Genomic DNA, 11,489 nt, shown 5'->3' with positions numbered 1-11,489 from the left:
AAGGTATAATTTTTTTTTTTTCCAAATTGTCTGCCAGTAAAGCTTGGTTATTATTATCTCTGTATAAGACAGTTCTAGATATACTGGATCTTCTTAATATAGTGTCAGCATTAGCGGGGAACATATTCATAGGTGCTGCAGTCCGCAAATCATTCTAATGATAATTAGATTTTTACATCATTACGAAAAGGAAGCCGGCAGGAATCGGAATTACCTTTACCAATGGTCAGTATTAAAAAAAAACAAATAGTGTCCTTATAATGAGTTTATTCAACTATATACATAGTTCAGTTAGATATGTTTTCACATCGCTATAGGTAGGCTATAAAAATTAATCTAAGTGACACTAAAGTATTATTAAAGAATTTATTTTTCGATAAAAACTAATGAAAATGTTTTAATTTCTACTAAAATTTGATTATATACAATAGTTGAAGAAATAAATGCAAAGTTAAATGCTCGTTCTCCATTATTAACCAACTTAGACATTTCACAGTCCCTTTGAATACTTAATGCTTAGTATTTAAAATTCTAGTTAAAATGGCTTTGGTGAATAACTACATTCAGTATTCGACGACAGGACTTGCAGAATTTGTATACTTAAAATGATTTAGACGAATCACCTAGGAGCGTCTTAATCAATCAATCTCATCTTTAAGTAAAATTTCAAGTAGACATTTACCCCCTTATTCATAGACGTTATTTATCGAAGGACGCAGCATTGCTGTGATAACAATTCTGTTTCTCAGGTTTGTTTTTCTGAGAGCTTGCTGTTTGTTCAGCTTTGTTTATCTGACAGCCAACTAGATTTAAGTTGTATCTCAATATTAGCCAATCACAACGGCCCTATGTTTACGCACTGCGAAGGCTGCCACACTGACGACAGTCAGCACTGAGAAACAGACTTGTTATCACAGCAAAGAGAGAGCTTAGATAAATAACGTTTATGAATAAGGGGATTAATGTATTAAACTATTTAAATACCAAGCTCAAACTCTCATTTAAGAGCTTGTTCTCAACTGAGTCGGCGTTTTACATAAACAAAACTCTCAATGCATTTAAGAATGAATATCACTAATCAAAATCGTCTGGATTTGAAACTCATTAACTTATTTATGTTTTATGAATGCGCAAAACATTAAATATTTATTACACTATCTGCAAGTTCTACTTAAATACCAGTTAACCTTTAAAGTAATTCAACCCAAAAATTTCAAATGCAAGTAAAACACGCTGTGACTTACATGATAAGTATGCTGCATGGACATAATATCTCAACTTATTAATGCAAGATTATACCCAAATATGTATTCTTTAGTTTCTGCTAATGATGTTAGTAAAATTCCAAAAACAAATGCAAATCAAATCCTCATAACTAATTCTGTTCCAACGCAACATCTAAAATACTTAATTCTATCCGATCTTACATTAGAAATGTGTGATTACACGAAAATAAAGTCGGGATTTGTGCAGCAATCGCTTCTTTTGTCCAGATTGTGTTCTGATTTGATCCATTTGCCGTGACAGTGGGGCGCAACCAGGGCGTAGAAGCGGGTGGTGTGACCCGCCACGCCGTGACCGCTGCAACGCCATTTCAAATCGCGACGCAGCGCCGCTGTTTCGCACATTACGCACACTGTGTTACCTGATTGAGAGACAAATCATTGTTTTAGATATGAAGTAGTTATGACACTTTAAGTTAAGTACTGAAAGGTTAAAATTGTCTACTTAATAACTAATTTTACTCAATTTAATTTTTTAAACGCCCTAGTACAAGTTGGATTGCAAATATACGCCCTTAATTAATTAAAACAATATCTAAAAAAATAACACAATTATATAATGAAATATCTCTAAGTCATTTTTTGGTAAACTTTTAATATGTATAAAAGAAATCACGAAAACATACCACAATGCTTTGGTACTAAAGTACGATAAAGCCCACAAAAATCTGTACCCATATATCAATTACACCTACAAAAGCTATTGGAACGAAGCCAAGCCAAACATTTTTTATTGTTCATAAACACTAGGTATTTTCATTTCGGTATACCTTACCGAGGCCTTATGTCATAGAAAAAATAAAAACTGCTTCTAAATAAACTGTTTGTAATGACAACGGAAACTGTACCTTCTCTCAGTGACTTATAGTCGGAATCCATGTGGCAAGCCTTCGACACCTTGGTCACCTCGTATTGAGCACAATACCTGAAATCATTTCCGCTTTATACGTCGGGAAATTGAAACACATCACAATAGCTATATTGTACTTGGGGCAGGTGCGTTCTTAGGCACATACGAGGGGGGTACCATCCACTCTTCTAATATTAAACAGTTCATTGCGCTTTACAATAAATAAAGGAGGCATTTAACGCAATATATTATAACTTTATATTAAAACTAATTTAACACAAAAAAACATATTTTTTTTGTTAACATTCTTATAAAATTACGTTAGTTTGAACAATTATTCATAATTCACCCGTTATTAGGAAGAATACTTCAACATTTTTATATAAAGATATGAGCTCGTAAATCTGATGAAGGGAAGAAAAGTTTGAAACTCAAGGGAGAAATGAGAGCGAATCACAGCACATACCGTGATAGCGTATCACGAACTAAAACACTCATAAAACGATGCTGTTACCTTACTTTTCATGATTAATTTATGTTTTGTTATTCTTAGGAAATATATTTTTATTTTTAATGCCACACTATCTTCATAACATCTGTGTATTCATTTACTTATTTGTTTTTAAAATGATTTTAAAAATATTAGATACTAAATTATTTACTTACCAAATATTCAATTTATTCATGTGTTAATAATCCAGTTTAAAATCGAACTCTGAGTATGCCCCTGGCGTCTAGATATTTATATGGAAAGAAATTTTGTTCCTCGATTCGTTTTGAAACGGAAATGGGGACACAACGTGGAGTATTTCCCCTTCTCTGAATCTACTTTGAGTAAGTATGTTACGGAAATATGTATCGGCGGATGCTAAGCAACTGGATTTCTATAAAGCTTACGACATTTTCAACAAGCAGACATACTACCAAATAAAACACGTTACACTCAGATGTGAAACAGACCCAAAATATTTTTTATTACCTATAGTTAACTTCTTGCTATTGTCTAATAACATCCGTATGCACATACAAATAATATGAGGACGTGTTATGTCGGGAATACGTTTTTTTTTTTTACTTTTTTTACCCAGAGTTCTTACCTATAAGTCAATCGCACTAAGCCTACGCACTACGAAGGCACTTTGTTTGTGAATACGAGTCTTAATTTCATCTATTTTCAAACGTCTACACTTACTCTCTATGCGAGTTGGACTCGGGATCGTCAGGGTTACGAAGGCGTAGATTTTTTCTTATGTCAACAGTTTCGTTCGAGTGGCGGCTGATGGACAACGCTCCGGGAAGCAGCATCGCAGTTTCGTCTGAAATAAATTACAATACTGTAAAATTATGGATGATATCAAAGAAGACAAAGTAAAGAGCCAAAGGGCAAGTGGACGCAACCCAATATGGTGGTCCGATCAGGTCCGCACCACACTTCACACCACTATATACGACGCCATACACGTGGTCAACAATCGAGATGACGTGACATCATACGGTGGTACAACTACCACCGGTGAAAGGTCAAGATCCTCAAAACTGAGGAGAACGATTCAAAGATAGATGATATATAATATTAGATACTATAGATGTAAATTAATATAGACTTTTGGTTACTTTTTATTCCGAAGCATGTCTAATATATTTCATCGCACTATATTATATCCGACGATAAGCAGTTACACAGACGTCATGTAACAAAAAGAGAAAGCACGTGGCTTTAAAGTTAGAAGATACACTTCAGAAACAATTCTTAGTATTCTTTCGAAATATTAAATTACATTATTCCTAATTACTATAGGCAACTTTTTACCTCAGAAACAGACTTGACCGCACTCAGAAACACCTGGCCTTTGAAATTAACCTTAACAAAGAATTCTTTTGGAAGATATTGGATCGCCAAACTTTTTCTTATGTGAATATTAATTAAAACATATCCATACTTAATCTACAAACCAATCTCTGAAACAGTCCGACATAATTGTATCGACTAGTATGAGATAAACATCTGGTCAATCAATAACCTATCTGGACCCCACTCCACTGACCATCAGGTGCAAATCGGTCACTTTGCCCTGACAGTATATAAAAAAAAAAACAAAAATCTCTACTCGGGGTTATAGGCAAGAACAATCATGTTATGGGAGACAAGTTGAATTAAGGTAAAAAAATTATAACTTAAAAACCCACCTCAGTAGCGCTATCGTCGCAAAAGTGTATGGCATGAATTTGGCAGTTGTAAACGTAGTGTGCTCAGATGAAAAAAAAATTACATCTGTTTACTATTGTAGTTGATGTATGGAGGTTAATGAAACCGTAGTGTATAAAATCTCTACTATAACAAATTGGAAGCCTTTTATCTTAATTCAATATACTATAATAACTTCTATTTTAATTCAATATCCTATAATGACTTTGACGCTATCTTTAAAAATGACCCACGTGCTATCGTGGCACCACATAAATGTAACGTTTTGCGAAGGACACTTTTTCATACACAGAGATAGTTCTTCCTACCTCTACTCTCCATACTCGAGGTGCTAAATCATCCACGCTCTAAACTATGGCTTCGCTTTGCTTAAGTCTTACCTCGTAAAGGAATGTCGCTGTCAGCCGAACACCCGACATGTTCTTGGCAGGCCCTGCGCTGGACTAGTGAGGGACAGTGTCTGCCCCCATGTGCTGGTTGCTGAACGATCCTCCGTGTCCGAACCATGCTGCCAGATCCGCAGGCCGTGTCGCATTCCGACCATGGACCCCAGTTTGATACCGCGCAGTCGATTACTGTGGACAAATAGAAACTAAAATTAAACTATTTTTCAGATTTTATAGCGGTTTTAATATTTAAGTTTTCTCCCGACGTTTCGAAGACTTTGCATCCTTCATGTTTACAGGGGGGACGTTACATTAGAATTATAGCTGAATATTTGTACACAAAACATTCGAGTATACAGGGTGATTTTGACATTGCGTTAATATACAGAACCACATACTCATTTTTATACTAATATTGTACCAAAAATTATCCGTGAATAATCAATATTTTCACCAAAATACCCTGTTTTATTTTGCTGGCCTTTTGATCATTTTGTACTTTAATGCAAATATGATATATGCGTGAGTATATTTCTGACTACAAATGTAATGTTGCCGCTTGAACGAATTCTTTTAGAGTAATAGTATAGACATTAGGGAGCGTCAAATAAAAATAACTTTTTATTTATATTTATTTGGCTCTTTTTAATTTTACATCTACGGTTCGATTAATGCATTGTAAAGCATTATATAGAAGAAGAAAATCAAAAAAATCTTCATTTACCTATGCGGCTATCAAAGCTGTCCTTCGATTAGAATGCCCGTAAAAGCAAAAAGACGGATATGCCCTCCATAGACGGAATAGGGACCTCTGACCTAAAATTATTGTCCTCACTATTTGATCTAAAAAAGACCATGTTCAAAATGAGTTGCTTTTCTAACCGCACACATCTATAAATGTCTTTCCAGGTTCAATTCTGTTAGACTATAAAGAGAAGTAATAAATTTTAAAACGATTCTAATTCATCATCATCATCAACCGCAGGATGTCTACTGCTGAACATGGGCCTCCCCCAAAGATTTCCAGATTGAACTATTGGAAGCGGCCTGCATCCAGCGACCTCGTGTGACATTTATGTGGTCATCTATCTAATTATAGAATCAATTTAACATTAGATGAAGCTATCATGTTCATCCACTATTATACTACCACTAAAATCTTTGAAATTCCATTCCTTCGTGTACTCCTATCGGTTATGTTCATGGCTTATTTTCCCAGCATATAATGGGAGTCTTCCTGTGACAGACGACCACTTAAAACCTCTTTATAGGCCGTTAGCCGCGTGTCATTACCGATATTAGGACATTCTACTGCGAAAGAATTTTACTATAAACGAAGGGTATATTTTGAATTACTTATATTTATTAATATGTATTAGGCCACCAAGGAGGTGCCTGACAGTGAAGGTATTTCCTTTCGCGTTTAGAATAGTTAATTAAAATATATAAAGATCATAATATGTTAATTCAAAGCATAAATTAACGGGTAAAAAAATAAGTAGTCCCGAATTATACTACACGATACGTAGGTCGAAAACCATCATTCTCAAAGAATTTTCTGTCAAACAGAATAAAAAAAAAAAACACAAAATGAAGGTTCGTTCAAAAACCTAAACAGAGCAATATTTAAAACTGATACGCCTTTTAAATCTCTGACAAAAATGCGTTATCATTTCAAAAGCTCGTACACACGAAAACGAATTGTTTACGTGTGGCATGAGTTCAATAAAAATATTGTTTTCACACGGGCGCGCGACACAAATTTGCGACGCGCTCCGATGCGGCTACACAATTGGAATGAAAAAATATTTGTTATTTCGAAACCTAAAAGACTTTCTTTACTGACAATTTTAATTTATATATCTACTGGATAAAATTTATTATTCGAGACACAACACAGTTGAAATTGTTCTGTTTGGAATTTTGTATAAGAAAATCTTAATCAGAATGGATTTTGATAAATCGGTCCGTAATATTCTACTCCATATCTTCGATACGCTAATCAGTGGTTAAGTGTATTTTATTGTTTTCCGTAAATAGGATATAGCCATTTTGTTTTTACTAATCACGGTTCATGAAGTGGGTATTCAAAAACCTTCACTTGAATAAAGAAAGATACGTTATTATCATCATCATCATCATCATCAGCCACATAAAGACCATTGCTGAACATCGAAGAAATAAAGAAAAAAAATACGCTATTAAGTAATTGTTTAATTAAATGAAGACAGTATACATATAACCGCAAATAAGGATTCCTACTAAATAATATTAAATATGCGAGAGTTTGGTACATTTTTTGGATGTCTGGACGTATGATAGAAGTAAACTTAGAAACAGCTGAACGTATTTAGCACACGGGAAGACTATGTCCTGGATTAACACGTAGGCTACTTTTATCCCGGTAATTTGTTTCTATGGGAAATAATAAGATTTAAACCATTTAAAAAATAAAGATGGCGCTAACTTAGTCTTTATTATTTCCAAGTACTCCCTATCTTTCTATTTGATTAATTTCGTTGCGGGATAATGATATATTAGTTTTCCCTGAGACTCGCCGAGCTTTACTGCTCGGTGTTATAAAATGCGTACCACTGCTGCTACTGGCTTACAGGAGTTGTAGTGGTGGGTGTGAGAGCGGGAAAGTCTCTAGCGTAGTCTTTGTTACGCTATAAATCGCTATAGTGATTTAGATATTTTGTAGCGGGAAGGCTTTCTACGCAGGCGAAGCCGCGACCACCGCCTAGTTTCAAATATAAAACTACCCTCGCATTGTAGAGATTAAGGCTACGCTCAGTTAAAATTAAACCCTGCAAATAGTCCTTAGTTTTCCGACGTAATGGAGCAAAACTCATGCAAATTGAATGAAGATTTACTACAAGTCCCATTTCCGTTCTCTGTGGAAAGGATTTAAAATTTCAAACGTCGACAAAACCAAAAACCATTTCCAATGGATTACTGAGATGATATTTAAACCCGGATAGCGGTGGATGTTGCTTGATTTATTGATAATGAACTGTACGGCTTTATATTTAAGTATGTTTACGTTTGGCCCGCGGGAACTGTATATGCCAGCTTTATTGGAACTGTTGTGCATTAACGCATTATGGTTTTAATGGAACTATAAACAGTTCTTCGTATTTACCAATAAATAAATGTTATAAACAACATTTACAGATAATCTCATATATTTATTGGTATTCGGTACATTATAAATCAGAAATGAATTTACTTATTCGCGTTTCATTTTGTACAATGAGTAATCGCAAAATTGTTAGTAATTACTGTATTAATAATAAAAATGCCTGCTGGCCGAAACGCATCATATTTACGGCTAAACCGAACACAATTATTGTCTTTAAAAGTATATGTAGTTACATTCAACCAGATTATGTCTCATACTCTGTAACTGATAACCGAAGTATTTGACTAAAATAGCGGCAAATTCGGCTTTTTAATTTTAAGACGTACAAAGCTATGACTCAGCTGACTATAATGCATCTTAAAGGACTTGAAAAAGTTTTATAAAGTAGTTAATGTTCCATTTAACAAATTTTGTATAAGAATTTTTAGTTCGCTAACTTCCAACGCTCCCAACAGAATCTATAAACTTCGTCGGCATACGAAACGTTATATATTGTAAAATGTGCAATCAATAGCATTTCTTCAACAATTTGCTTCAAATCATCTTCATCGTTTTCTGAGTTCTCTAGCAATCACATAATGGGACAGATAACCTCTTGGAGAAATGCCTCACGGGGAACGCCTTCGTTGCATCTTAAGAGATAATGCCGTGAGGTTATATTGTTTTGTTTTTGTCAGTTATAATTAACGAATTTTATGATAATGCATGAAAATAATTCTGTTGTAAGCCTCGTGTTAACGCGATTTCTACAGAAGTAAATCAGAATTTCGTCGATATGAACTGCACATAATATTATTTGATTTATAATCCAATATATTTCGCCATGCAAATCGATTATTATTATTTTTTTTGTCGTTTTGTAGTTTAGTGCGAATATGATATTGAACGTGAATGCAAAGGTGGTCTTAGGGGGAGGCGAATCGGACAACCGCCTGGGGCCTCGCACGGTGCCTTGGAGGACCTTTTCTAGATCTTACCGACGAAACTTAAAACCGGGGCCTTGCTTCGTTTTGGGCCGCCATTGCATGACTATAATTGTTGCCCCTGCAATGAATTCTCTCAAACTAGTAAGAATAGCCTTAGGACGTATAAAACGTTTTTTTTTTGTTCGAAAATATCTATTTTATTTTACATCTACTATTAGAGTACTTACCGTAAAGTGTTGCAAGTAGACGAAAATATTCATCGAATAACGTTTTAAGACCCTGTATAATCTTCCTATGTTGAGAATACATATAGCCAAGCCAAGGCCGTTAGTATCTACTACATGTTAGACTAATCAATTACTAGTAGATATATAGTAGGTACATAGTACGCATAAAGTACAGATGCCCGTTAGACCATCGACATTGTTTGCCGGGCTAAATACAACGTGGTTCAAGCTTTGTGTTATGTATGTTCAAATTCTAATTTGCTGATTGTATTGTGGAATTGGATGTACGGTTGTCACCTATACCCGGCGAATTTAGGAAGTGCTATTGAAATGTTAAATTCATTGCAGTGATTGCGCGATGCGTTTCTGTTTTGAGTCAATATTTTCAATAAGACCTGATATGGCTAAGAATAAGGATCTTGAAGGGTAGGATATAAAGAAATATCTTAAATATCTTGAGCACAAATAGACGATAAATGTTATAATAAGAAACAAATAAGAAACCAATTGTTAAGATTAATAATTAACCTTTTTGTCTCTATAACATCGCATTAGTAAAATAACTGTTATATTATATGTGTAAATGATAGATAAATAAATAAATCTTGGTTTTCCATGAGATTATTGTCGTCAAAAAGGCCATCGATTGTAAAAACTAAGCAAATAGTATCTGCATCTTAAAAAAACTGCACTGTCGCCATACCACGTTAAAAATTTTAGAACAAATAGAATATATTAACGTCTCTGATTGAATTCTAGAAAATTCTAAAATAAATCCTTTAATCCAAACAAAGATACGAATTTCACAAACATCATAAAAACTACGAACACTGTAAAACCGAAACCCTTTCAAAACAAACTACATCGAAATACACAAAAATACGGGATTCACAATCAAAGGGAAGCCGTTGTACATCCACGTACTCAATTAAGCTCCCCTCAAACAAAGGAAACTGAATCCGAGATTACATTAAAGCATTCTTACAATTAGCAATGTAAATAAATGATGACTCGAAGGTTCGTTTCCTTTTGTCGCTTTTATTTTTAAGTATTGCAAAGGCCCGCATTTTGTAAAGGGGAATGAATTCGCTTTCGTAACGTGGGAATTTGGAGTTTAGGATAATAATACTCTTATTAGATTGGAAATGGAAATTTATATTATAGAAATACATTAAGTATTAAAATTAAACAATATTTTAGGTTTTATCGCGAAAAAACTGCGGCAAAATCCGAAAAATAGTTTCATTTTAATGTCCTAACTACATGATTGTTAAAAAGTAGACACAGCATTCACTAATAATACCTACTAACAAAAGACACATAAGTAGCGTTAGGTTAACAATATTATAAAAATTACGATAATAACTAAATTCACAATAGTTTAACAAGACACATTTTTAACAATTATAATATAGCAAATTAATTGAGTTTACAAGAGCGTAATGTTTTTCGAAAACTATATGAGTCCGCATATTGCAACAACATATCAGATAAAGTGGCTGTTAGCAACTGAATAGATCGGGCTGAAGATAGATCTCCGTAATCTTGGAGATGCTTTGTACAGAACCATTCGGATTGAAACAATATACTCTGTTAAACACGGTGATTGTCTTGTATCCGTATAATAGATGCTTTTGTTCATATAATGGTATCTAAATATTATTTATTTGTCATAATGGATGAATAAGGTTATGTAATGATACAATTACTGGATACCTTTTACTATAGTAGCATTTGGGAACTAACGTTTCTGAGGTTGTCAATTCCAAAGACATGCAAATTGCCTGGGATTTGAATTTGATCATTCTATAATTCAATGGAAATGAGCTTAGCGAAACGTGAGTATATTGGCTGCCTCGGTGGCGTAGTTGTATTGCATGCCCGGTACAATAGCGTTCTGAGGTCCTGGGTTCGAATCCCGGATCGGGCAAAGTGATATTTGGGTTTTTTCTGCTCAGTATCAGCCCGGAGTCTGGAATTTGTGCCCGATATGGCTATAGGCTCGCCCCCTATCACATCATGGGACGGAACATACTTGGCGAAAAGTGGGTGCCCTGGTTGCGCGCCTCTGCATACCCCTTCGGGGACAAATGCTTGATGTTATGTATGTATGTTATGAGTATATTGGCTTCAATTCTGTTTAACACTGCAGATACAGGCTTGAGACATACATTATCAACAATTTTACTACATAATATTATTTTTTTTATACAGGCACCACGGCACCTGAGTAAGCGAAGTGAGAATGTGGACAGACGAGAGATGATTACCCTGCGACAGACAGGCTGGTCCCAGAACGCGACATACTTACGAGGGCCACTATGTCGAATTTTAACACCTTGTATACGGTGATCGCACTCCGGGCGGATATAAAATATATCCCTACCACCAACTATTTAATTTCATCTTATTCGGTTGGGTATAAATCTGAAAATGGCCGAAATTATCACGAAAAAATCAAATCTC

General features: G+C 34.7%; 1 protein-coding gene across 1 annotated transcript in view; it reads right to left on the bottom strand.

The window, feature by feature from the left end:
* Positions 1 to 1,318: 1,318 nt before the first annotated feature.
* Positions 1,319 to 11,489, bottom strand: part of LOC115449159 (somatomedin-B and thrombospondin type-1 domain-containing protein) — a 57,731-nt gene continuing 47,560 nt past the window's right edge. The window contains exons 3-6 of the mRNA XM_030176892.2: positions 4,720 to 4,914; positions 3,326 to 3,449; positions 2,132 to 2,208; positions 1,319 to 1,645 (exon numbers count right to left, since the gene is read on the bottom strand). Coding sequence (XP_030032752.1) covers positions 1,443 to 1,645; positions 2,132 to 2,208; positions 3,326 to 3,449; positions 4,720 to 4,914 — 599 coding nt within the window. The 3' untranslated portion in view covers positions 1,319 to 1,442. The remainder of the gene's footprint in view (positions 1,646 to 2,131; positions 2,209 to 3,325; positions 3,450 to 4,719; positions 4,915 to 11,489) is intronic.

The sequence above is a fragment of the Manduca sexta genome, chromosome 9 (genome assembly GCF_014839805.1).
Source record: "Manduca sexta isolate Smith_Timp_Sample1 chromosome 9, JHU_Msex_v1.0, whole genome shotgun sequence".
Taxonomy (NCBI): domain Eukaryota; kingdom Metazoa; phylum Arthropoda; class Insecta; order Lepidoptera; family Sphingidae; genus Manduca; species Manduca sexta.
Note: the sequence above shows the minus strand (reverse complement) of the source record. Positions and strands in the feature narration are given on the sequence as shown.